Source organism: Schistocerca americana, chromosome 10, assembly GCF_021461395.2.
Source record: "Schistocerca americana isolate TAMUIC-IGC-003095 chromosome 10, iqSchAmer2.1, whole genome shotgun sequence".
Lineage (NCBI taxonomy): Eukaryota > Metazoa > Arthropoda > Insecta > Orthoptera > Acrididae > Schistocerca > Schistocerca americana.
In genome coordinates, this window is record NC_060128.1 from 171,873,277 (window position 1) to 171,895,002 (window position 21,726).

Sequence of the window (21,726 nt, forward strand, 5' to 3'; positions counted from 1 at the left end):
AATTTTAATCGCCAGTAGTGTAAATAGCTGTTGGTCATTTGCAACTTGAATAAAATGCTGCTTTTCATCCAAACTGAGATTCTAAAATAATGGTAAGAAACAAAATGAGATTGTGCCAGAAGCACATTCACACCTGGCTACAAGGTCAAGAACTGGCTTTATAATGCTACAGGTCATTTACATGTCACTAAGAGCCAAGCTGTCTTATACTAGTCGTTTTTTTCTTCACAACACAGAAAGGTGCTTCAAATGAAAACTTGAATTATTTATTATTATGCAAATCAGGTAATGCAGAAAAATAACAGAGAGATCATTTTTTGGCAAAGTTCCCATGATGTGTAATGCATGGATTCCACCAGTTCAAAAATTAAGTGGATTCCTCCTGAGAAGAATTCTTTTGGTCCTGAAGGCCGCTCCTTGAGCACAGCAGTTCTGAGTTTTTCACTGTTTCTGAAATGCTTGCCTTCATCGCTTCTGTGAGCCATCAGAGCACTCAGTGTGAGGTCTGACTAGTTAAGTGGGTGTTCGACATTCAAATTTCACATCCCTTACCGTTGTTACGGTTGAACAGGCAGTAAGGGGATGAGCAATATTGAGTTGCAACAGAACACGATCCCTCAAAAGTCATCATCATTTACTCTTGATTGCAGGGGAATGTGATTTGCAACAGGTTTGAGTATGACTTACTGGTGACTGTTAATCCTCTTGCTACATCAGTCTCCAAAATTACCCCTTTGATACCCAAAAAGGGAGCGAGTACGACTTTTCTTGTGGAAGGTTAAGTGCAATTCTTCTTTTTCTTTTCTTTTCTTCTTCTTCTTCTTCTTCTTCTTCTTTTTTTTATGTAGGGTTGCAGAACAATTCTTTGCTTGGTCTTTTCGTTTCAGTTTGATAATTGTATACCCAGTAACAATCCTATTTCAAAATCTGTTACCTTCGATCTGCACACAACGTGTAAGTTCTTCATAGGCACTGACACATGGATCTCTCAATTCAGTAGTCAACTGAACTCACACTCATCCTGAGGACATTTCACCGAAATGCAGCACATAATGGACCATACTGTGAGCTGAAACACTACTAATATCCTAGATAAGGGCTACTTTGTTTACACTAATACACGTTTTCTTTCACAAGCTCTTCCACTGCGCCAATCTTTTCATTCGTCACTATTCATAGTGCCTGGCCAGGGTGTGGAGCATCATCCACAGGAGTTACACATCTTAAACTTTCTGTGCCACTCTTACACTTGCTGCAGGGACATACATGAAACACTGTACTATTCTATCATCCTGGGACACATTACCAAAGTTTTAACATTTTTCCTACTAAAATAAAAATGGATCACACAGTGTTGCTCCAACACAATACAAGTTACACTGGGGCAGCGATCTTCGCACTGACAGCTTCCTTTTCTGCGATGCGACAGCAGGCTGTCAATTGCTGATCATTGGTTGAAAGACACAGATAACTCCTGCCAACAACCAAACTGACAACATAACTTTTGGGAATTTTGTTGCACTTTTAATGTTTTCATTTTAACCATCCTTATAGGATGAGGATATATTACAAAATATAAAACAAGGAAAGACAACTTTGAAAACACTGACTTACGTAGTTGGCACAGCGAGAGGACCATCTCGAGCACCATTTATCTGAAGAAGTTTATTGGGTTCCGCTGTAACATACAAAAGGGAGAAAAAATACGTTAAGGTCATAACTCACAACATTCAATATTACATTAATAATGAGTCTTCAATCTTCTGTAATGCCAGATATCCAAAAACTCGTGTAATTGAGAGTTACATGACCACAATGCCACATGAATGTTTCTCAGTAAATATGATGGCTACTGAGAATGAGCTAAGTGTCATCATCAGTTAATTTATTTGTGTGTGTGTGTGTGTGTGTGTGTGTGTGTGTGTGTGTGTGTTTTTGGAAGGGAGGGAAGGGGGCAGGGGGGTGGGGGGGGAGGGGGGGGGGAGAGAGAGAGAGAGAGAGAGAGAGAGAGAGAGAGAGAGAGAGAGAGAGAGAGAGAGAGAGAGAGGGGGGGGGGGGGGGGGGGGGGGGGGGAGGGGAGGGAGAGAGTTTATGTTAATACAGCCAAATAGCAACAGCCTGTAATTGTCATTTCCATCTTGTGCAATTTCCCACCCTTGGGAGGTTCTGCTTGGAATATGAGTGTTCACCTCCTATGGTCTGACAGAGATTATGGGAAGACTGGAGAAGCATACAGCATACAGCCAAACTGTGCTTAATTTTTCATATGTAAGCAGATGTTTAAAGCTATCAAGCTCATGCTCAGTGGCCACCATCTTGAATGAGAAATAGAAGATAGAAAATTAAAGCAAATACATGAGAGTAGAGTTGTATGTTAACATTTTCATACTGAATATTTGTTAATACTGTTCTTGGGAATGAATTGTGACAGTGAGTGCAACAGACGAGTGTACGTTATGCTATAGTAACATCACAGCTTATACACCCTGAAGAAAATGTATGAGACTATTTTTGGAAAGGACTCAACTGCATTATTGGCATAAATATTGTATTTTATTATAAAGAACTACCAAACAATCAGAAATAACATCACTGACATAGAAAGATTAATTTGCTTGTATTCTCTCCAGCTTCCCTTATGAACATGTATATCACCCATATTAATAAATGTAGTTTATCTTGTGGATTCTGAAAAATAAGAAAAGAAAAAACTCACATAAATTAACACCTGATGGATTAAAATTTTGGTAGCTTTAAAACAAAACCATCAGAGAAAGATTTGAATCTTGTTACTGAAAACTTTAACTGTTTAATTGATGCTATACTGGAAAGTGCAAAAAGGAAGGAATATTATGGTTTAATGTCACTACAGACAGAGCACGACTGGGGAGGAAACTTGACGGCCTTAAACAATTACGGGGAGCCATGGAAAACCTTCTGAGTTCAAGTCCAGGATGTTAACCACTGCATGACCTGGTTTGGTACTAGGTCAAGTCCAATCCAACATTATTCAAGAACTTGGCACTGAGAAGGCACAGAATTTGACGGAACTGAATTTTGGGAAATTTTCCACATGCATTAAATATGCAGAAGCATAAGAAACTATAGGCAAAGTTTAAACACATTGTAAACTGTATTCTATAGAAGTATGTGCTGAGTACACGGATTAGGAAGGAAAAGACCACTGTGGTTTAATACCAAAATTCAGAAAATGCTGAAGAAACAAAGAGCATTGCACTCTCGGTTCAAAGAGAATGCACAAAATTTAGCAGAGATTTGTGTGTCTGGGAAAAGATCATGAGTGAAGCATACACTGAGGTAACAAAAGTCACGGGTTAGAAGATGACGGAAGTGTCACATACACAAGGTGTAAAAGGGCAGTGCATTGGCAGAGCCATAATTTGTACTCAGTTGATTTACATGAAAAGATTTCCAGTGAGATTATGGCCACTCTACAGGAATTAACAGACTTTGAACGCGGAATGGTAGTTGGAGCTAGATGTATGGCACATTCTGTTTCAGAAATTGTCAGGGAATTCAATATTCCGAAATCCACAGTGTCAAGAGTGTGTCGAGTATGCCAAATTTCAGGCATTACCTCTCACCACCGATGGTCTTCATCTAACAACCTACAGTAGTGATGTTTGCATAGAGTTGTCAGTGGTAACAGACAAGCAACACAGCATGAAATAACAGCAGACATCAATGTGGGATGTACGATGAACATGTCCGCTAGGAAAGTGCATTGAAATTTGATGTAAATAGGCTACGAAAGCAAGTGCATCTGCTAACAGCACAACACTGCCGCAGTACCTCTCCTGGGCTCATGGCAAATACCAGCTGGATCCCAGATGACTGGAAAATAGTAGTCTGGTCAGATGAGTCCCAATTTCAGTTGATAATAGCTGACAGTAGGGTTTCAATGTGGCACACACGCCACGAATCTGTGGACACAGGCTGCCAACAAGGTACTGTACAAGCTGACAGTGGCCTGTCTTTAGAGGGAATGGTCTGGGTCACTGACTGGAAATGGTTATGTTTGGCTGCTTGGAGACTACCTGCAGCCCTTCATGGACTTCATATACCCAAACGATGATGGAATTTTTTCCGATGACAGTGTGCGCCATGCCACAATTATTTAAGGCTGGTTTGAGAAACACACTGTCCAGCCAGATCACCTGACACAAATCCCAACAAACATTTGTTACACATAATCAAGAGGTCAGTTCATGGAAAAAAACCCTACATTGGCAACATTTTTTGCAGTTATGGCTATAGAGACAAGGTGACTCCATATTTCTGCTCAGGACTTCCAATGACCTCTCGAGTCCATGCCACATCGAGCTGCTGCCAGCCAAAAGAAGGTCCTACACAAAATTAGAAGATATCCCACGGTTTTTGTAGTCACTTCAGTATACAACTACCACCCTCGTACCCTGGCAAAAGATCTTGCCAAGAAGCTGAGAAAATTCTGGTACAATGTATAACAGCTAAGCAGCCTAAGAAGCCTTCTGTCCATTCACTCACTGACCATTCTGGTGTGGCAACAGCGATAGGAAAAGAAATCGTTCACACAGGTGAATCAACCAAACATACCATTGTTTGACCATTGCACTGACTCAGGTATGGAGGAATAGTAACAAGCATCCATGGAGCAGAGAAGCAACTGAAACATTTTAAAACAAATAAGTTGCCAGGTCTGGATGGAATCCTAGTTCAGTTTTACAAAGAGTACTCTCTGGCACTGGTTCCTTTCGTAGTTGCCCAACACACAGTCCCAAGCAGCTGGAAAAAAGTACAGGTGTTCCTGTATATAAGAAGGGTAAAAGAACAGACCCGCAAAATTACAGACCAATGTCCTTAGTATTGGTTTGCTGCAGTATTCTTGAACATATTCTCAGTTTGAATATAATAAATGTTCTTGAGACAGAAAAACTTTTGACCACAAATCAGAATGGATTTGCAAAGCAACACTCGTGTGAAACTGAGCTCGCCCTTTTCTCACAGGCAGGTTCCATATTTCTAGATTTTTTAAGAGCATTTGATACAGTGATCCACTGCACACTGTTAACGAAGGTACAAGCATATGGAACAGGTTTCCAGATACGTGAGTGGCTTGAAGACTGCTCAAATAATAGAACCCAGCATGCTGCCCTCAATGGCCAATGTTCATCAGAGATAGGGCATCATCAGGGAAGAGTGATAGGGCCGCTATTATTTTCTATATACATAAATGATCTATTGTACAGGTTGGGCAACAACCTGTAGTTGTTTGCTCATGTTGCTGTGGTGTAAGGGAGGTGTCGTCGTCATTGAATGAATGTAGGAAGTCACATGGACAAAATTTCTAGATGGTTTGATGAATGGCTGCTAGTACTAAAAGCAGAAATTTTTAAGTTAATGCAGATTAGAAGGGGAAGAAACTGCAATGTTTGGATACAGCTTTAGTAGTGCGCTAATTGATACAAATAAATTGAACATCTAGGTGTAGCACTGCAAAGTGATATTAAATGGAACGAGCTTGGAAGGACTGTAGTGGGGAAGGCAAATGGTAGACTTCAGTTTATTGGAAGCGTGTTAGGAAACCATGCTTCATCTGTAAAATAAACCGCATGTAAAATATCAGTGCAGTCCATTCTTGAGTACTGCTCAAGTGTTTGGGATCCCATCAGGTCGGATTAACACTTACAGCACGGTGCCCATACGCCATACGGGCGCGGCCGCCCTGACGTTGGCGATGGCGCCTGTATACCCTACTGGCGAGCCTTTATTTGGCTCCGTAAGCGCGTTTAGCGCGTCTCTGAAGCAGTTTCGTCAACTAATGTGGACGTATTTCATTCTTCTTCCGCAAGAGGCAAGCACTTATTGGCTATCTCATCCTGGGAGCGTCTGTGAGCACTGCAAAGTCGAAGTTACCTGCAGTTCATTCACAGGCGTTTACGATCGTGAAAATATCGCGCAGCGAGTTGACGGAGGCAGAGATCTTAGATATTCTTTATGGAGATGAAGGATCTGAAGTTGATGATTCTGACAAAGAGGATTTGTACTCTCCAGACGAAAGTACAAGTGACGATTCAGGTATGTATATGTCTCAATTGTACATAAAGTGAAGAGCCCGTTTGCCAGAAAAACTTTGAGTGGTGGTAAAAGCTGTTTTTCCACTTGTTTATAGTGTCAACTGTCAACACTTTTATTTTATATAAAGAGAACACTAGATACAATGTATTCCTCGCAGACTTTATTCACAGAGTGGGGAAGAAATTGGCTGAGAAGGGCGGAAATATTTTTCAGCAACAAGCCACTTCATCCTCACAAATTGAGAGGACATTTGCAAGGCACTTTCCAGAAAAGGTCCCACCCACTGCAAACAAGGTGAATACTACTAGGTACTGCAAAGTATGTTCAGACAGGGGGAAGAAAGAGACGGGTAAGCGCATCAGGAAGGAAGTAGATGGTGGTACAAGGACTGTGGCGTTGGCCTTTGCGTCCCACAGTGTTTCCTGGATTTTCACACGAAGGCTAACTACATCTGAACTATTAAAATACTCTAGTTTACAGGTACTGGCAGTTAGACAGTCAAGTGATATTTTGTTTTAAAGTTAGATACACTAATAATGGCATTACTCAAGAGAGAGATCATGTAAAACTTTTTTATCCACAATATTTTTGTGTTTTTTTTTAATTATAACACCCATTTGTATTTTATATTGTAAAATAAATTCACTATCATGTAAAGCTCTTACTTTTTCCTTTTTAATGATGCAAGAACCATATTCCTACCATTTTCCTGTTCTTTGCAATCTAATTTCAAACATCCATTAAATATGCCAGTTCACAGCCAAGTGCCGGGTGTAAAGAGTGCAGTGTTGAAAGTGTTAAAGGAAGACACTGAAGCAATTCAGAGGCGGGCTGCTAGATTTGTTACAAGCAAATTTGAACAACACACAAGTATTAAGAAGGTGCTTTGGGAACTCAAATGGGAATCCTCGGGAGCGGGGGGTGGGAAGGTGATGATCTTTTTGCAGAACACTATTGAGAAAATTTAGAGATCCAACATTTGAAGATTCTTCTGCCGCAAACATAGATTTTGCGTAGGGACCACACACATAAGGTAAGAGAAATTAACACTTGTGCAGAGGCATATAGACAGCCGTTTCTCCCTTGCCCTATTTACAAGTGGAACAGGAAGGGAAATGACTTGTATGGAACAATGTCCCCTCTATCAATGAGTGGAACAGGAAGGGAAATGACTTGTATGGAACAATGTCCCCTCTATCAATGACTGTAAAGTGACTTGGCGAGTATGTACACAACGTAGATGTGACCAAGTGTGTGGTAAGATAATTTTATTGCCTAAATCAGTATCAACAGACACTGGCAAAAATGTGCAAGTAGCCCACAAATCAATGCTATTTTCGTGAGGTAGTAAGAACTTATATTATCACTTAGAAAATTCATGTTAGGCAATTACTTTTTGTTTGTCTGCAGGTAAATGTTTGCATTCTCTGTACACACTAAAATTTCTTCACTGACATAGAACAGAGTGGTAGACCATCTCATAGAGAAGAACTGGGAATCACAGGATAATTGGAGGTCCTGCTGCTCAAAGACTGGTGCATCACATTGGAACTGAAGTAGGAAAAGTGAAAATCAGTCACAAATCTGTTTCCAGTATCTCAAACATTTTGAACACAACAAAATAACAACCGCTCACACCCTCCAACCTCTACCAAACTAGCAGAGCAGCAGATGTATTGCAGCTGTGTTCAGCCAATTCAGGTGACTTCTGTAGCTGCCTAATCACTATAGACAAGTGCTGGGCATATCACTATGATCCCAAACCAAGGAGCAAAGTGAGCAGCGAGAACACGCATTCATCACTTCTGAAAAAGGTGAATCCCCAACAGTCATCATACAACGTTATGCTGAGGTTGGTTTTTTTTTTTTTTTTTTTTTTTTTTTTTCTTTTTTTTTTTTTTTGGGGGGGGGGGGGGGAGGGGGGGGCTGCCAGAGCATGATATTACACCTGTACGGGACAAACTGCCACATGATCAGACTCCCAAAGTCTTCTGACAAGATTATTCTGAAGCTGACAAGGTGATGTGTGGTGCGAAGATGTCTGAGGTGGTGTTTTTGCTCCACGACAATACCCCGCTTAAGTTTGTACAGGACAATCACACATGCTGAATCATTAGGCTATCAACTTATAAAAATTTCACATTACACCTCTGGTGTCAGCAATGCCTTTCAGAACATCACAGAAGCAATTCAAATCGATCACATGCAGTCTGCTCGCATCGCCTACACACATCAGACCACTGCACGACAGCTCAGAGTGCTGCGAGAGCTGGGCTACACGACTCGGCTGAAAGGCATTGAGGCACTGTTTACTGCATAATCAGTGGATGTGGACAACTGGTCAATCAGAAGTGGACAGACACACTTTTTAACTGCACAATCACCATCAACACTATTTAGGCCACACACATCAAGAGTTACAAAACACACCCACACAAAGAACAAACTTTTGCTATTACACGCTGCAGCCTCATTCTGACAAACGTCACTGGCTGCTTATGCCTTACGAAGTTCTACATCTACATCCTTATTCTACGAAGTGCTCATATATGGTGTCGCAACAGCATACACAGACTTTGGAGGGAAAAATCATCTGCTAAACACAAACGCAGAAGAAAAATCAAGCTTATCGTCAGGAGTAAGACAAATAACACATTTTTGCAATGGGGAAGGAATATACAGTGGAAGAAAATGAGCTGATTTATGCAGTACCGTGATAAGAAGCTGACTCAACACAGAAAGACTTAAGCTGAAACACGACATCTGGAGGAAAGCTATATCATTACTCTGCAATTCACACTTGAGTGGGTGGCAGAAAGTTCATACAAGCACTTTCAGAATATTTCTCAATGGTTCTATTCTTGAATAGCTCATGGGAAACATGAACACCCAGATGTTTCCATGTGGGCTCTGCTCTCTCTTATTTTACAAGCATGGTCAGAAGTCAACAATACACACTCCAAGGAAGAAAAGGCATTTATCAGTATAGTAGGTGGATGTACTCCTGAGGGGGTATCATGGCAAACTCTTGTCTAATTGACACATTAGATCATCAAGAGCTTGTTGGCCAAGGTCGGGTTTGACAACAATGAAAACAACCAGTAGAAACTCTTAACATGCGCAAACAGGCATTATCTTGCTGAACTATAAATCCATGACTTGCCATGAAGAACATCAGGCATAGAATATTGCCCACGTACTGAACAGTAAAAGTGCTGTGGATGACAATTAAAGGGGTCTTGCTATGAAAAGACCTGGCACCCCAGACCATCACTCCTGATTGTTGGGCTGTATGACGGGTGACAGTTGATATTCCACCGGGGTCCGGGGCACCTTCAGAGGCGTTCTCAGCCTGGAATCTCCATGACTGGAATAAAATTGTCTTCAGTGATGAGTCTCACTTTGAATTGACCCCAATGACCACCAAAGACACGTCTGGAGTCACACCGGATAGGGCCAGGACTCTAATCTGACTGTTGCACGCCATATGGACCGGCAATCAGAGTGACAATCTGGGGTGACATTTCTTTTCATAGCAAGATCCCTTTGGTTGTCGTCTGTGGCACCCCTACTGCACAGCAGTACATGACCATATTCTACGCCCAGTTTTCTTGCCCTTTACAGCAAGCCATCCCGGGCCTACATTTCAGCAAGAAAATGCCCATTTGCACGCCATGGGAGTCTTTGTGCTTGCCAAACCTTACACTGGCTAGCAAGTGTGCTGGATCTCACCCTGAGTGAGAACTGTTGGAGCATCATGGGCAGGGCCCTCCACAAGCTTGGGATTTTGATGATCTAAGGTGCCAATTGGATGGAATTTGGCACGATATTCCTCAGGGGGACATCCAACAACTCTATCCATCAAGGTCAAGCCAAATAACTGCTCGCATTAGCGGTACAGGTGGACCAATGCGTTTCTGAATCGCTCAATTTGTGAAGCTCCCTCCTGAATACAACACCCAATTTTTATGAAACTGTAACCATTTGTTTGTGTGTACATATACGAGGGTTGCCCAGTAAATAATGCCCCATATTTTTTTTCTCCGAAATAGAAAATATTAGAAATGTGACACTTTAGGTGCGAGTTATTTGAAGTTTCCCGCGTGTGTACGCAAAGTTTCAATTTCCTCCGACAGAGAGCGGTGGTGTAGGAATGTTCTAAAATGGCGTCTGCAGGTGACATCCGTCATAAACAACGTGCAGTGATTGAATTTCTCGTAGCAGAGGAAGAAACCATGGACAATATTCATAAACGCTTGTGCAAAGTCTACGGAACATCTGCAGTCGATAGGAGTACTGTTGGTCGCTGGGCACAGAGGGTGAAAGCATCAGAGGGCGGTGCTGCGGAGCTCCGAGATTTGCCGCGGTCGGGAAGGCCTCCCACGGCTGTCACGCCTGACATGTTGCAGCGGGCTGATGTTCTCATTCGACGGGATCGACGCATTACGACTCGACAGAGGCTTATGTCAAAACATTAGACAAACTTAAGCAGCGCTTCCGGTGCCTTGGGCGTCATGTTAACCCACAGGATGTTTTGATTCAGCATGATAACGCTCGTCCTCACACAAGTTTGAGGATTTGTGAACACATCGCGAAAGTGGGTTGGATAGTGTTACCCCATCCACCCTACAGCCCCGATTTGGCTCCTTCAGACTTTCACTTGTTTGGGCCAATGAAGAATTTCATTCATGGAAGACGTTTTGCCGATGACGAAGAAGTGATTCACGAAGTGACAACCTGGCTCCGTAGGCAGAGTACAGATTTTTACCGGCAGGGAATACACGCTCTTGTGTCTCGCTGGAAAAAGGCCGTCGAACTTGAAGGAGATTATGTGGAAAAATAAAGCAAGTAGACAAAACATCAGTCTTTCACATATGTAAATTTGATTGTTGTGGAATAAATACTTCTGGAGAAAAAAAATATGGGGCATTATTTACTGGGCAACCCTCGTACATCACATCAGTTGATTTCCTACCCATTAGGATGATTCCTTCATGGTGCACTGCCCCCTCCCCCTTTTTTTTTTGCATTCTGAAGAGAAAGATGGGGACTGAAATTTCATGAAAAGATCCTGCCATGCCAATTCATTTATCATATCTGTGACTATCTCCCTTCTCTCTCCCCATTTCGCAATAAAACAAAATGAGCTGCTTTTCTTTACATTTTTTCTTTATCCCCCATTAATTCCACCTGGTAATGGTCCCAAACCACACAGTAATAAATGGACATTGTATCAAGTGTGGGTGCAAAGGGGAGGGACGGAGCAGTGGCATGGGTCCCAATGCCTTGATCCCCTCCCCCAGCAACCCCCCCCCCCCCTCCCACATACACACACACATACACTGCCAAACACATTTCAGTAAAATCTTTTTATACTTTTGCAAACATTAATCTCCAAATTTTTCTGCTGAGCTTTGGAAAATAAAGTAGCATGAAATGTAAGTTTCGAAAATAGCAATAAATTTCACAAAATTTCAAGCTTTATTTAACTGCTTTCCAGTTGCTTTCCTGGATGCCTGTCCACTTAGGCAGATCTGCTGCTTGATCAGATGCAGGAAACATTGCACCTAAAAAAAAGACGACCGTTCACAGGATGACTCTTTTGTAAGGACATAGGTAGAGCCGGTATACAACAGAACGTTGAGTAAAGTGAAAAGAAGGGGAAATACCTTCCACTACCAAAAAAATAACACAAATGCTGACTTTAATTAACTTAGGTGGAAAAGTCTAAAATAAACAGCATATCCCACTGACATAGTCATATCCCACTGACACATTCATAGTCATAGCCCACAGACCTGACCTGTGCCCATAATCTTCATATGCATTCTCACTTAATTATCCAGTTCCTGGGGGGGGGGGGGGGGGGGGGGGGTTGGCCTCCAACCACTACAAAACTATTCTACATGGTTTTCTTAATCTAAGAGATATGTGAAATACCCTCAAACTTCAAGAAGAATGTAATAATCCCTATGGGAAAGAAGGTACATACTCACGGGTGTGACTTATTACAAAATAAGTTTAATGACTCGTAGCTCCAAAATGTTAACACAAGTTATTCATAGGAGAATGGTGTGACTGATAGAAATTGACTTAGACAAAGACTGATGTGCAAGGCAATACTAACTTATCTTTGAAGACAGACTGAAGAAAGACCATCACTCACTTATAGTGTTTGTGGATTTTGACAAAACACTTTTGACACACACCGAATTTCTGTAGTTATCACAGAAAAAATACTGGGAGTGAATCATTATTTATATTACACAGAAAACAGATTACAATTCTAAGAATCATGGATACGAAGTTCATCATGTCCTGTGGATCCGATCAAGAATGAGAACCTTCTGGGATGTGTCACGAGTTAAGCTATCTGTATTACTACGTACCTATCCTGGGAATGTGGCAACAGTTACACGCTGCCTCTCTAATTCCATTTTCAGTATTTTGTATAATTATTGACCAAATTAAAAAATTTAAAATTCCATCATAATCTACTCATTAAGAGCTATAATCTTATGTTAAAAGCTTAACACAATAGGAGAACAACGAAAAACCAGCCAGAGTTGCTAACCTCAATTTTTTTTATTCACTCGATGACTAGTTTCAGGCCGCGACCCATTTTCATATAATCTTAAAATAATCAAAAATGTTACGTCGATTTGAAAATCAACCCTTGGCCTGAAACTAGTCGACGAGTGAATAAAAAAAAGTGAAATTTGCAGCTTTGGCTGTTTTTTTTTCATTGTACTGATAAACAGAAGATGCTGAGCTTCAATTATTCCAGAATGCTGGAAGTTCGTTGACAATAAGAGAAGTATAACAGTTAGAAACTGTATGTACATATATCTTGATGCAGATTAACTGATGGCACACAAAGATCCACACTGTATTCATCCAGCATCTGAGAATGAGAGCAGCTGGCAACTTCCAACAATCTTTATGCATAGTTTCAAACCTTTACTAGACTTTCTTGCTGATACGCTACAAAATAATGAAAGAAAAAAAGCTGATCGCTTACTATATTTTCACTGTTTGTGCACTCAAGCTTCAGCATAAGGGAGGACATTCTGATTTAGTGCTTCTTTACTACTAACTCTAATCGCAACATACTTTGCAGGCGGTATCGACACACACCACTTAATGTACCAGCAAAATTATATCTTTGTACGACACATGCTACAGGAGGTACAACAACATAAACATTCTGTATTGTGAATCTCTTGCCCAGTGCAAAGGCATTTATCAGATATGAACTCAGAATATGTTCAAGAGTTCTGCAGTAAACCAATGTTAAAGATGTTGGTCTGTTATTTTGTGGGTCTGTTTGTTTACCCTTCTCATATACAGGAGTCACCTGTGCTTTTTTCCAGTCCCCAAGTGACTGGAAAAAAGCACAGGTGACTCCTGTATATAAAAAGGGTAAACAAACGGACCCATAAAATTACAGACCAATATCCTTAACATTGGTTTGCTGCAAAACTTGAACATATTCTTAGTTTGAATATGATAAATGTCCTAGAAACCGAAGAACTTACATCCACCCATCAGCAAGGTTTTTGAAAGCATCAACTGTGCGAAACTCAGCTCAGCATTTTCTCACGTGATACACTGCGGTCTATGGATGAGGGGTGACAGGCAGATTCCATATTTCTATACTTCCAAAAATCATTTGACACAATGCCACACAGCAAACTGTTATCAAAAGTATGAGCATATGGAATAGGTTCCAAGATATGAGAGTGACTTGAATATTTCTAAAGTATCAGAACCCAGTAAATTGCCCTCGACGAAGAGTGTTCAAAAGAGATGAGGGTATCACCCAGAATGCCCCAGGGAAGTGTGATAGGCCTGCAGTTATACTCTATATACACGAATGATCTGGTGGACAGGATGGGCAGCAGTCTGTGGTTATTTGCTGATGATGCTGTGGCGTACACAAAGATGTAGGACGATACATGATAATTTAATATAAAATTTCTAGTCAGTATGATGAATGTCAACTAGACTGTAGAAAAGTTTAAGTTAATATGGAAGAGTTGGAAAAACAAACCCGTAATGTTTAGATACAGCATTGATAGTGTCCTGCTCGATACAGTCATGTCATTTAAATATCTTGGTGTAGCATTGCAAAGTGATACGAAATGAAACAAGCATGTGAGGATTGTGGTAGGGAAGATGAATAGTCAACTTAGCTTTATTGGAAGAATTTTAAGAAAGTGTGGTTCATCTGTAAAGGAGAACACTTATAATATGCTACTGCAACCTATTCTTGAGTGCTGCTAGTGTGTTTGAGATCTGCACCAAGTCAGTTTGAACCAATTCAGTGGCAGACTGTTAGATATGATACCAGTAGGTTCGAACGACAGGCAAGTATATGGAGATACTTAAGGAACTCAAAGGGGAGTCCCTGGAGGGAAGGCGATGTTCTTGTCAAGGAACACTATTGAGAAAATTTAAAGAACTGACATTTGAAGCCGACTTCAGAATGATTCTACTGCACCAATATACAATTCCCATAAGGACCACAAAGATAAGATACGAGAAATTAGGGCTCATACAGAGGCCTACAGACAGTCGTTTTTCCCTCACTCTATTTGCGAGTCCTCTCCACTATGCGTTGTATGATGGCTTGTATGGTACGTATGTAGATGTAGAGATGAATGAAAAACTTTTGTTTAAAATTGGGTGCAAATTATCCAGACTATATTCATCCAGTGTATACATGGGGTCTTGATTGTTTACACAATTATGGGTTTACTAGTACACTAATAAATGACAAGCAAACTGTGGTAACTTAATCCATATACAGAATTAACATGAAACTACTACTATACTGTATAAAGCTAACAGTACTCACAATTGTTTCAACACAATTTAACAAAGTTCATTAGAAAGAAAGATGATACTTTGGAAACAGCTGCTGACTCTTCAGCAACACTAGATAGTTGCTGTTTACCTCATATTGCTACTTATTATTACTTGATTACACAGGTATTTACCAAAGAAAAGTTACTTATATCAGTAAACACTCAACCCTGGTCATGATCCATTACTATTTGTGATGCAGCTTTAAAACCAAGACAGGTACTTGAGATACAGCTACCAGAACATCAATACTCAAATTTAGGTATTCGAAGGATTTGTGGTAAGAGTGGGTAAATATGTGTATTTTTAATTTTCTTTTGAATTAACTGTGATTCTCAATTTCTTGCTTTATGCTAAATATCTTTGCACCAGAGTACATTAATGAGCACACTAGACAAGGAAGGAAGGAAGCTTAGGATTTAATGCCATGTTGGCAACAAGGTCATTAGAGATTGAGCACAAGCTTGGGATGTTCCAAGGAGAGGGAAGGAAATTGTCCATAATCTTTCAAAGGAACTATTCCGGCAATTGCCTGAAGTGATTTAGAGAAATTACAGGAAACCCAAATCAGGATGATCGCATGCGGAGATCTGAATTGTCGTTATCCTGAATGAGAGTCCACTGCACTAACCAGTGTGCCACCTCATTTGGTCCTAGAAAAGGAAAGTAAAGTCGGCACGAAAACTATTTTTTCCCCCCTCAGTATTTGATAATGGAGTGAAACAAGATTCCAGTCTATTCCCCCATGTCATTTGACCTGTGTGCAGAGCAAGCAGTAAAGAAAAGTAATGAAAATAATTGAAGTTCATGAGAACAAATAATAAAAGCATTAAGAATGAATGTTCACTCAGCAGTATAGCTTCTTCTTCTTCTTTTTTTTAGGGCGCAAAACTGCTATGGTCATTAGCGCCCGGTCCGTGACTTAGGAAACAGTAAAAAACCAAAAATGGAAACCAGCAGCAATGGGAACGAAAGTCATAAAATTGGAGAAACTAAAAGCAGAAGGAAGGCTTAAAAATCCACTACAGAAAGGGGTTGGTTGTCCCCAAAAAAAGCTTCAAATGACTGACGTCATTCCACTGACACTAATAAACTTGAGAACGCGGTAGGCTGAGCGCGTGTCGTCTGCTAAAATGGACGATATATCAGGCGATAGCAGTAGACGGGAGCGTAACGGATTAAAATAGGGGCACTCAATTAAAAGGTGTCTTACCGTCCACAGCTGAGAGCAGTAGGGACAGAGTGGGGGAGGATCGCCGCTTAAAAGATGTCGATGGCTAAAAAGACAGTGCCCTATCCGGAGTCTAGTTAAAATTACCTCCTCCCGACGACACGTTCGGGAGGAAGAGGTCCAAGCACAAGGAAGAGCTTACACGTCCCGCAATTTATTATGGGGAAGTGTCGATCAATGCGCGTGCCATAAATGAACAACACGACGACATAAAATGCTCCGTAGATCGGCGAAGGGAATCGATTGAATAGCTGGCCGAAGAAGAGAGACTGCAGCCTTGGCTGCAATATCGGCCGCCTCATTTCCACAGATACCAACGTGTCCCAGGAGCCAGAGGAACGCCACCGAGACGCACCCCAGGTGGAGCAAGCGCAGACAGATCTGAATCCGGTGGACCAGAGGGTGCACAGGATAAAGAGCTTGGAGACTGAGGAGAGAGCTGAGGGAATCTGAGCAGATAACGTATTGTATCCGCTGATGGTGGCGGATGTAGTGGACAGCCTGGAGAACAGCGTAAAGCTCCGCAGTATAAACCGAACACTGGTCGGGAAGCCGAAAGTGATTTGGGGTGTCGCCAACAATATAGGCACTCCCTACACCTAACGATGTTTTCGAGCCGTAGGTGTAAATAAATGTGGCATCCGTCATTTGTGCACATAGAGCAGCAAATTCCCGACGTTAAACAAGTGAAGGGGTACCATCCTTAGGAAATCGACAAAGGTCACGGAGCAGCAAGATCCGGGGACGGAGCCAAGGCGGTGCTGTACCCCAAGTTGTCAAGAAGGTTTTAGGAAAGCGGAAGGAAAGAGAATGGAGCAGTTGACGGAAGCGGACTCCCGGTGGTAGTAGGGAGGAGGGGCGGCCTGCATACCCCACATCAAAGGAGGCGTCGAAAAAAATGTCATGGGCTGGATTAGCAGGCATGGAAGACAGATGGCTAGCATAACGACTCAGAAGGACTGCTCGCCGATTGGACAGCGGAGGTTCAGCAGTCTCAGCATAAAGGCTTTCCACAGGGCTAGTGTAAAAAGCTCCAGACACTAAACGCAATCCACGGTGGTGGATAGAGTCAAGACGCCGAAGAATAAGACGGCCGAGCAGAGGAGTGGACTATGCTTCCATAGTCCAATTTCGAACGCACGAAGGCGCGATAGAGGCGGAGAAGGACCACTCGGTCCGCTCCCCAGGAGGTACCATTCAGGACACGGAGGGTGTTGAGGGATCGCAAACAGTGAGCCGAAAGATAGGAAACGTGGGAGGACCAGCACAGTTTTCTGTCAAACATAAGACCCAAGAATTTAGCGACGTCTGAAAACGGAAGGTTGACAGGACCTAGATGTAAGGAGGGCGGAAGAAACTCTTTACGTCGCCAAAAATTAACACAAACGGTCTTACTGGAAGAAAAACGGAAGCCGGTTTCGATGCTCCAAGAGTGGAGGCGATCGAGACATCCTTGAAGACGTCGTTCAAGAAGGCTGGTCCGTTGAGAGCTGTAGTAGAGCGCAAAATCGTCCACAAAGAGGGAGCCCGAGACATCAGGAAGGAGACAATCCATAATTGGATTTATGGCAATGGCAAACAGTACAACACTCAGCACGGAGCCTTGGGGTACCCCGTTTTCTTGGGAGAAAGTACGGGAGAGAGTAGTGTGCACCCGCACCCTTAATGTGCGCTCTGCCATAAATTCGCGAAGAAAAAGGGTCAGCCGACCTCGAAAGCCCCAAGAGAACAGTGTGCGGAGGATGCTTGTCCTCCAACAGGTATCGTATGCTCTCTCCAGATCAAAAAATATTGCTACTGTTTGGCGTTTCCGGAGAAAATTGTTCATGATATAAGTGGAGAGAGCAACAAGATGGTCAACTGCAGAACGATGCTTTCGGAATCCGCATTGGGCAGGTGTTAAAAGACTGCGGTATTCCAGCCACCACGCTAAACAGTAATTCACCATACGCTCCAAAACCTTACAGACACTACTCGTGAGAGAAATGGGGCGATAGCTAGAGGGGAGATGTTTGTCCTTTCCAGGTTAAGGAACAGGAACGACGATAGCTTCCCGCCATCGTCTGGGAAAAGTACTGTCGGTCCAAATTCGATTATAAAGGCGAAGGAGGTAACGCAGACTATGGGTTGATAAATGCAGCAACATTTGGACGTGGATACCATCCGGTCCTGGGGCGGAGGAGCGAGAAGAAGAGAGTGCATGTTGGAGTTCCCGCATGGAGAAAACAGTATTGTAGCTTTCGCGATTTTGAGAGGAGAAAGCAAGAGGTCGCACTTCCGCTGCACGTTTCTTCGGGAGAAACGCTGGCGGGTAATTTGAAGAGCTCGAAATCTCAGCAAAGTGCTTACCCAATGAGTTAGAAATTGCGACGGGGTCCACTAATGTATCATGTGCGACAGTGAGCCCAGAGACCGGGGAGAAACTAGGCGCGCCTGAGAACCGTGGAAGCCGACTCCAAACTTCCGAGGAGGGAGTGAAGGTGTTAAATGAGCTAATAAAGAATTTCCAGCTTGCCTTCTTGCTATCGCGGATGACACGACGGCATCGCGCACGGAACTGCTTATAGCGGATACAGTTGGCCAAAGTAGGATGGTGGCGGAAAATGCGGAGAGCACGTCGCCGCTCACGTAGTGCATCACGGCACGCCTCGTTCCACGAAGGAACTGGGGGGCGCCGGGGCAATTCGGAGGTGCGTGGTATTGAACGTTCCACAGCTGTAAGAATAACGTCGGTAATATGTGTGACCTCATCGTCGACGCTGGGAAAGTGATGGTCATCGAATGTCGCTAGAGACGAAAGAAGTGTCCAATCAGCTTGGGCAAACTTCCAGCGTCGCGGGCGCACATGTGGCAGTTGAGGCTGCAGTCGAAGGACACATGGAAAGTGGTCACTCGAGTGTGTATCATCACACCTGCCGACAAACGGACGGAGGGACCAATCGGCACTTGCGGAAGGTATCAGCTCGGGTAATCACCCCTCCCTGGGCCTGGCCGTTACCAGGGGGTACGTACGTGTCCTACCTGTCTACCCGGGGCAGGGAATTACGCGTTACCCCGTCACCGGCTACGCACAAAAATGCGTGGGTCGGCCTTCAGACATGCACAGGGAGGAAGAAAGAGAAAGGGAAAGACAAAGAAAGGGAAAGGAAAGAGGAGAGGTCTCAAACGCCGCAGCGGAGAAAAGGGTAAAGAGAAGAGGTAAGGAAAAGAGAAGGACAAAGGAAGGATGAAGACATACAAGCAGAGAAGGCGAAGAATGCGGTACATCTACGAGCGTCCGTCTCCGGACGTAGGCACAAACCATACTCCCAGAGGGGGAGAAAGGGAAGGAAAGAGCCAGAGGTGAGGGGAGGAGGGGCGAAGATGGGGGAGAGGGAAGGAAGGGGAAAAGGAAGGTATGCAGCCCAGAAAGGAAGGAGGGCCACATTAGCTCGGGGTCCCGTGCTCGCTACGCACGTATCCACAAAAGAGTTGTGGACCCCCTGGGGGGACTCAGCAGTATAGTGTGCGCCAATTTGAAGGCTCCTGGCAGATAACAATAGTGCACCAGACTGGGACTCAAATGAGGGACTTTTTGCTTTTGTAGGCAAGTGCTCTACCAAATAAGGTATCCGGGAATTGAGAAAGATACTGTAGGAAATAAAGCAGCGAGGGTGGGGTGTGACTCAGGCGCAAATACCTCAGAAGGTACAGAACTTTCCCGCGAAAGGGAAAGATACCAGGTTTGTGTGCCAGTCCAGAACAGTTTTAAGACTTGGTAGATCAGGTTAAGAAAATTTGTAGTGTCTTACCCCTTCAACTCTTGTGGATAAGTTAACTCATCAAGCTCTGCCACTTCCCAAGTGCTGTGGACGCATTTAAACATGGTCCTGGATTTTACTACAGCAAATGGAATTCAAATTTTATTGTTATTGTATCATATTATTACTTTTTGTGACAATAAAGATAGATTTTAAAATAAATCATTACATACATGTGGTGTCTGTTCTTTCGGGAGCCATAAATGACTCAATACACAAAGGAATTAATGACATGTAGCTGCTAGCTGACATTGATTTACATCAATGGGGAAAGTTGAAAATTTGTGCCAGACCGGGATTCAAAGCCGGGCTTCGGCAGATGCTCTGATCACTAAGCCGTACGGACACAGTGGTCATCACAACTGCACAGATGTCCTCTAGCACACCCCTGTCAGACCCAAATTCTCAACTTATCCATGCACTATTGATGTAGTGCTCCTTGCCCATTATCCTGATTACTTATAGCACCTTGCCAGTTGCCGTAAGAGTTCAAGCCTTGTGTGCATCCACACGGAAAACATCACTGGCCATCCTCGTGTTAAAATGAATATAGTCCAGGTATTTGTGCACCACCAGTTGTGCAGCTTACAAATAAACATACAATTTCAAACTGTTATACTTGTCTTATTGTGTTAAGTTTTAAACAAATATTTATACCTCTTAATGGTTAGATTATGACAGCATTTTAAATTTTTAAATTTAGTTAATAACTACACCAAATACTGAAAGTACAATTTGTTTCCCCTGGAAGCCGTTAGAAATGCAACCTGCAACTGTTACCAGGTTCCGGCGACAGTCAATCAGTATTACAGATAGCTTAACTCTTGACACATTCCCAAAGATTTTCGTTCTTAATGGGATCTGCAGAAAATGATGGTGATGACTTTTGTATCCTTAATTCTTAGAACTCTATTTTCTGCAGAATTTGGAAATAACATTTTGGTACCCGTATTTTATCCCTGACAACTTCAGAAATCCAAAGAAAGTCAAATACTTCTTGTCTAAATCTACAAATGGCGTATTTATGTTTTTGTGTGTCCCGTTCTGCTGTCCCTCTCATTGCTGTGACAGTTTTAAGTGCACTGATCCACAGGTACCTGCGTGCTCTAGACGTATTGACGTGCAAAGCTGAATTCCCGCACAATTCTTCCAGAGATTTTCAGAGTTCCCCCTGCACAGTTTGAGTGTGCATCTACATTTGTTGCTGTGGATCCTCACTGCAGATTTCGACTTTGCTATGCATATTTCTGTCAGTATTATGTTTGCATTCTTCTGTTCTACTTGAAAGCCTGGAGATATTCACTAAGAGCCATAGTAAATATGGGGTCTCCAACGTCGGTAGCAATGATGAGTCTTCAATCGAATTCTTAAATAACAGTCCACAGACCTGCACATCAGCTGGTGCAGCTCACTAGTTTGATGTTTCTACAAGAGGTGCAGTCAGCAGATATTCAGAATCTGAAGAGTCAGAAAGTGACAGTGAACTACTTCAGAATAAAGCACACCTTACTGACATCTATGATTCGAAGCAAACCAATTTTCAGCAATTAAAAAGTGTTTTTAGTAAGTCAGCTTTAGGGTGCAAATGTCAACTGGTTAATCACTCAAGCATTCTATCATTTTTCATGAAATTCCTGTCAGACGACCTGCTTCACATTCTACAGGGAACAAAATGAACAATTTTCTGCATACACCAAGGCAAGTACTCCAGAATCTCTGCATTTTCAACTGTCAAGGTGGATAGGTACT

The 21,726-nt window shown here is 42.6% G+C and overlaps 1 protein-coding gene across 1 annotated transcript in view; it reads right to left on the reverse strand.

Moving 5' to 3' along the window:
• The window catches only part of LOC124552233 (pre-mRNA-processing factor 40 homolog B), a 177,493-nt gene that overhangs the window by 103,133 nt on the left and 52,634 nt on the right, over positions 1 to 21,726 (reverse strand). The window contains exon 3 of the mRNA XM_047126510.1: positions 1,615 to 1,678. Coding sequence (XP_046982466.1) covers positions 1,615 to 1,678 — 64 coding nt within the window. The remainder of the gene's footprint in view (positions 1 to 1,614; positions 1,679 to 21,726) is intronic.